This window comes from Fringilla coelebs (genome assembly GCF_963513975.1).
Source record: "Fringilla coelebs genome assembly, chromosome: 4".
Lineage (NCBI taxonomy): Eukaryota > Metazoa > Chordata > Aves > Passeriformes > Fringillidae > Fringilla > Fringilla coelebs.
In genome coordinates, this window is record NC_140032.1 from 718,936 (window position 1) to 725,444 (window position 6,509).

The 6,509-nt window shown below is 63.0% G+C and overlaps 1 protein-coding gene across 1 annotated transcript; it reads right to left on the reverse strand.

Annotated features, from left to right (window-relative positions):
- Positions 1–265: 265 nt before the first annotated feature.
- Positions 266–2,706, reverse strand: LOC311153318 (uncharacterized protein; the record flags this gene model as incomplete). Its single annotated transcript, XM_084205092.1, is given in 4 exon segments — positions 266–317; positions 319–491; positions 1,461–1,645; positions 2,514–2,706. Coding segments are annotated over 4 exon segments (603 nt in total).
- Between the last annotated feature and the right edge of the window lie 3,803 nt (positions 2,707–6,509).

The following is a 6,509-nucleotide window of genomic DNA, read 5'->3' on the forward strand; positions in this document are numbered from 1 at the left end:
TGTGAAGCTCCTGAACTGGGAGTTTTCCAGGCTCCCAACACCTCTGGGATGAGCTGGGGCTGCAGTGGCTCCCACTCCCCCAGGTCAGCTCCCAGGAAGAAGCCCTGCAGGATGGGGGCTATTCCTGCAAAGATGAGCCCAAGAGTTGCATAAATAATTTATTTCACCCCCAAACCCCAGGGGTGCCCCCTATATCCTGTATATATTAGATATTGCCAGCTATAATACATCCTATAATACACACACACAAAGGGCCCGTGGTGGCTCAGCAGCTCTTTGTCACAGTCTGTGCAGGGGCTGTCCCTGAGCCAGGGCATGTCCTCCTGGCTGTCCCCTGACTCTGCCGGGCAGTCCTTGTCCTGCTCGTGGTGGCTCTGTGAGTCTGGGCTCCTCTGTGGGGTGCCCAAGGCCATTTTGGCCAGTTTGGCTTGTTGCTGTTCCAGGCTCTGTTTCCTCCACTTGATCCTCCGGTTTTGGAACCAGACTTTCACCTTGGGATCACAGAATCATGGAATTGTGAGTCTGGAAAGGTCATTGAGTCCAACCATGAACCCAGCAGCACCACCCTCACCACTAACCCATGTCCCCAGGTGTCACACTTGTGGGTTTGAGCACTTCCAAGGATGGGGATTCCACCAATTCCCCCCTGGGAAAGGGTCAAGCTCGGCTCTCCAGCCTGGCTGCTCCACGGCCCCCTGGGCTCAGGCAGCGTCCAGTCTGGCCCTGCCAAGATGGAAAACTGCTCCCTGCATCCCAGCAGCTGCACCTGCCCGTGCTGGAGGAGCCCAGCCTGAGGAGGGACACAAGTTCCTGGCTCTGGGACAGCCAAGCCCTGCCTCAGTTTCCCCACCTGCCATCCACCTCCCTCTTAACTGAAACTGGGGGCAATCAGCACCCCGGGGCTCTGTGCCAGGCTGAGGGACATGTCCCAGCTCCCCGAGGGACAGGTCACAGTGTCCCAGCTCCCTGAGGGACAGGTCACACATCCCAGCTCCCCAAGGGACAGGTCCCAGTGTCCCAGCTCCCTGGGGAACATGTCCCAGCTCCCCGAGGGACACCTCCCAGCTCCCTGAGGGACAGGTCACACATCCCAGCTCCCCATGGGACAGGTCCCAGTGTCCCAGCTCCCTGAGGGACACCTCCCAGCTCCCTGAGGGACAGGTCACACATCCGAGCTCCCCAAGGGACACATCCCAGTGTCCCAGCTCCCTGGGGGACATGTCCCAGCTCCCCGAGGGACACGTCCCAGTGCCCCAGCTCCCCAAGGGACACATCCCAGTGTCCCAGCTCCCTGGAGGACATGTCCGAGCTTCCCGAGGGACACGTCCCAGTGCCCCAGCTCCCCGAGGGACATGTCCCAGCTCCCTGGGGGACATGTCCCAGCTCCCCGAGGGACACGTCCCAGCTGCCCGGGAAGCTCCTGGAGCTGCCGGCGGCACAGGGGGTGAGGCGGGGCTCACCTGCTCCTCGGTGAGCTGCAGGGCCGAGGCCAGCAGGCAGCGCTCCTGCCCCACCAGGTACTGCTGCCGCGAGAACTCCTGCTCCAGCCGCGCCAGCTGCTCGCTGCTGAAGATGGTCCGGGCTCGCTTGGCTTTGCCAGGCTTGGCTTTGAGCAGGGGGAAGCAGCACTCGGAGATCAGGAAGCCTGCAGCGACACAGAGAGGGGGCAGGGTGGAGAGGAGCCCTTGGAAGGGTGCCCTCGAGAGTGTCCTGGGGTCCTTCTTTCCTGGAGAGGCAGAAGGAATCTTCCCATTTGGAGGTGTCCCCTTTAAAGAGGTTTTTTTTAAGAGGGTCCCGCATTTCCTGAGGATCTCCAGGGAGAGATGGTCTCAGGTCACTCATGGAGAAACATCCCTTTGAGGGAATTTCCCATGCAGAGGTGGAAGGAGTTCCCCCACGCTTGGAGATGTCCCTTTTGGGGGTGTCCCAAGAGATGGGCATGGATTCTCGTGGAAGAGATCCCTCCCTTTGGAGAGGCGAAAGGAGATCCCCGCTGCAGATGGCCCCACGGGAGAGGTGGACTCAGGGCCCCGTTTGGAGCCATTCCCCTGGGAGAGGGGGGCAGGACTGTCCCTGGAGGAACTCCCCTCGGGAGGGGTCCCTGGGAGGGGCAGGCAAGGGTCCCCCCTTGAGGATGGAAGGAGGTCCCCATTTGGGGGTGTTCCCGCTGGAGAGGGGGATCCCTCTGGAAGAGGTTTCCATGAATGGGACCCCCTGTTGGGAGAGGTGGCCAAAGGTCCCCCCTTGGAGTGACGGAAGGGGGTCCCCGTTTGGGGGTGCGCCCTGGGGAGGAAGGTCCCCATTGCGGGTGCCCCCCGGCAGAGGAGGATGTGGGGAGAGGGGGTCTCCCCTGTGGGAGCAGGGAGGGGTCCCCACTGCGGGGTGTCCCCGGGACAGGCGGCTCTGGGTCCCCTAGGGATGAGGAACCCCTCGGGGGCGGGCCGGGCTCCCACGGCGGGGTGTCCCCAGGGAGAAGGAGCCCCGTCCTCAGGGGCGGGTCGGGGCAGCGGTACCTGTAGCCCCGAGGCGGGCAGCCCAGGCGGGGGGCAGCCCGCAGGCGGGGGCGCGGAGCGGCGGCGGCGGCGGCCCCGGGGCCGGGGGGCAGCCCCGGGGCGGCGGCGGCGGCGGCGGGGGGGGCGAGGCGGGCCCGAGCAGCGCCGCGATGGTGAACGAGCGCCCGGGGGGCGCCGGGCCCGGGGGCGGCATGGCGGGGCCGGGGGCAGCGCCGCCGCCCCTTTATAGCGCCCGGGGCACCGGGGCGGGACCGCGGCATCGCCCCTGCCCCGCCCGCCGCCGCTCCTCGTCCCTGTGCCCGCCCGGGGTGTGCCCTCGCCGTGCCCGCCGCTCTGTCCCCTCGCCGCGTGTCCCCTCCAGTGCCCCAGCCCTCCGCAGGGATGTCCCGCCGCGGTGTCCCCAGATCTCGATGGCAATGTCCCCCCCGTGTCCCCTGCGCTCCGCTGGGTGTCCCCCCGTGTTCCCCTGCCCCCGTTGGGATGTCCCCCCACGTCCCTCTGTCCCTGGAGCAGAGACCCCCGTGTCCTTCCGCAGGGTGACATCAGCCCCGAGTTACTCAGTGGGACCACACAGGAACCCAGTGTCACCCCATGGCCACCAAATTCCCGCGGCAGGGACTTGGGGTCCCCCTTGGCTCTGTCCCCAGCCTACACCCCCCCCCCCCAGCCGATTTTTGGGGCTCAGCACAGCCCGGCCCAGCGAGGGGAGGGGACAGGCCCGGGGATGTGCTGGGGCTCTCCCTGCACCCCCCAGCTCGGCTGATGGGATTCAGATGGTCATTAGGGTCTGAGATTCTTACAAACCCCGCAGCTTGTCCTAATGAGCTGGGAAAAGTCACACCTCGGCCGGTCACAGCCTCCCCCGGGGCTCGGGGCTTTATTGGGGAGGAAATGGGGCCGGGGGAGCCGGCCCGGGGCCACATCTGCGCCACAGCAGCGACAGCAGCCACAGCAGCGACAGCAGCCACAGCAGCCCCCTCGTCCGGCCTTCCTGAGGGACAAACCCGAACTGCCCCGGGCTGGGAACAAACCCCGGACTGCCCCGGGCTGGGAACAGCCCCCGAACTGCCCCGGGCTGGGAACAAACCCCGAACTGCCCCGGGCTGGGGACAAACCCCGAACTGCCCCGGGCTGGGAACAAACCCCGAACTGCCCCGGGCTGGGGACAAACCCCGAACTGCCCCGGGCTGGGGACAAACCCCGAACTGCCCCGGGCTGGGAACAGCCCCCGAACTGCCCCGGGCTGGGGACAGCCCCTGAACTGCCCCAGGCTGGGGACAAACCCCGGACTGCCCCGGGCTGGGGACAAACCCCGAACTGCCCCGGGCTGGGGACAGCCCCTGAACTGCCCCGGGCTGGGGACAAACCCCGAACTGCCCCGGGCTGGGGACAAACCCCGAACTGCCCCGGGCTGGGGACAGCCCCGAACTGCCCCGGGCTGGGAACAAACCCCGAACTGCCCCGGGCTGGGGACAGCCCCGAGCATGGCTGGAAAAGGCATCAGGGGCTGTGCCCGGCCAAGGCAGCCTCCCCTCTGCTCTGCTCCCCCGGCACCCAGGGGACCCCCAGAGCCGCCGTGCTGGGGCACCCCCGGCCGGGAGCTGCAGGGGGAAGCTCCCCAGGGGGGTCTGGACTCCAAAAATCCAAAATATCCCTAAAATCCCGCGGGGGGCGCTGCATTCATCCCCCGGAGCAGCACAGGGACCCCTCCCACGGCCCTGCCACTGCGCTGGGGCAGATAAAGGCCCTGGGGAGGGGGCACAGATAAAAAGGGGGCAGCTTTGGTGTTACTGGGGGCAGATAAAGGCCCTGGGGAGGGGGCACAGATGAAAGGGGGGCAGGTTTGGTGTTACTGGGGGCAGATAAAGGCCCTGGGGAGGGGGCACAGATGAAAGGGGGGCAGCTTTGGCCTTGCTGAGCCTTGATGACGGCCTTGGGAAGATGAAAAGGCAGGAGGCCCTTGGTGGGCCCGGCTGTGTTTGGATAGGAGGTGCTTTCCCTTTTTTTATTCCCTTTTTCCTCTCCCTGGTTTGATGGAGCTCAGCAAACACCCCTGGAGCCCTCACACGGCCAGGTGGTCCCAGGATGGGGGTGCTCAGTGTCCCTGAGCTGGGTGGGGCCCTGGTGGCACCTGTGGGATTGGGATCCAGGTGCTCTGGGGCCAGAATGGGGACATTGGGGCCCAGTGGGGCTTTGGGGTCCCTGTGCTCTGGGGCTGATGGGGGATCCTGGTGTCCCAAACTGGTGTTTGGGGTCCATGGGGCTGGGGTCCCAGTGATGTGGGCTGAAGTGGACACAGAGGTGCCAGCAGTGTTTTGGTTCAGTTCTTTTGCAGGGGGGAGAGGGAAGGGGTGTCAGAAATCCGGGGGTGCTGCTGTGCAGACGAGGAGCAGGGAGAGCTGGAACTGGGTCACTGCCCCCAAACCCGGGCTCTCCTTCCAGCAGGCCTGGATCCTGGGGTGTGGGCCCAGGGATGGCTGTGCCTGATTTTGAGGATTAATTGCTGGAGGCTCCTGAGCTAATTAGTGACAAAGCTGCTCATTAGCCCTGGGTGGGGTGTGCCCTGCAGAGGGATGGAGCTCCAGGGTCCCTGGGCACGCTCAGGCTGATCCCAGAGCCCCAGGACCCCCCTGGGCTCTGTGTCCACCCCCTGTCCTGCAGCATCCCTCTGCCCATTGTCCATCTGTCCGTGTCCATCCCGGCCTTTGGAGCCTTTCCCCCCCACAAACCCCTTTGCATGTGACTGCCAGCCGGCACTGTGGGGCCAGGGACAGCCCCAGTCTGGGGGAAAAGGGACCTTTTCTACCAATTCAGCCGAAATTACTGGAAAGGAGGGAAGTGTTTGGATACCCACTGCCATCAAGTGGCTGAGGAGGGTCCAGACCTGACCCCAGTCCTTTGTGGGATCATCTTATCAGAGTTCCCCCAAGAAAATCCTCTCTTTTTCCAGTTATTAAAGGTCTCTCAGCCGCATTTGGGATGCAGAGCAAAGCCCTCCTTAAGCATCCTAAGATATGCAGCTCCACTTCTTCTCTCCAAAGACCTGACCCAGCTCCAGGGAGGTTTTCCCAAGCAGGACTTGGATGTGCACAGGTCACCCTGGCTCTTTGAGGGTGGAAATGCAGGAAAAATAAAGAAAAAAATATTTTTAAACCCTAGTAGATTTACTTGACCTGAGAAACTCCTTGCACAGAAGATTTTGGAAGTTGGGAGCTCCAACAGAGGAATTTCTGCAAATAATGACATCCATATCTGAATGATATGGGATTGAATCAAATCCCATATTTGATTTGAACCCCAAATCCCGAACTGGGTCCTGCAGCAGAGCTGAGCTGCTGGGTGCTGGGAGGGGGATCCTTGGGACTGGGGCAGGTCCCCCCAGGCTGGGTTTGATCGCCCCGGGGCTGGGACGGGTCCTTCAGGAACTGAGGCAGCAGAACAGGGAATGTGATGTTCAAAGCTTTTTCCCTGCACCTGAAGGAAAAAATGATGATTTGGGCTTTTTCTCCAAAATCTTCCTCATTTCTGATCTGGGGCTTTTGGAACTGTGGGGATTTCTGGGGATCCCTTCCCCTTCCCCTTCCCCTTCCCCTTCCCCTTCCCCTTCCCCTTCCCCTTCCCCTTCCCCTTCCCCTTCCCCTTCCCCTTCCCACTTTGGTTCTGCTCCCTACCCAAACTCCTTTGGATGCTGATGGTGTCACAGGAGCTACTTCCGGAAAAAAATTCTCTTTTTGGAGCATCTGGGTTTGATTCCCAAAAGCACCTGAAGTGCTGAGCATCTCTGGTCCACAGGGATCCAGGGACCCCAGTTAGCAGGGATCCCAGTTAGGGAACATCCCAGTGAGTGACAATCCCAGCCTGTGACAATCCCAGTGAGTGACAATCCCAGTTAGCAGGGATCCAAGTGGGTGACAATCCCAGTTAGTGACAATCCCAGTGAGTGACAATCCCAGTTAGCAGGGATCCCAGTGAGTGACAATCCCAGTTAGCAGGGAT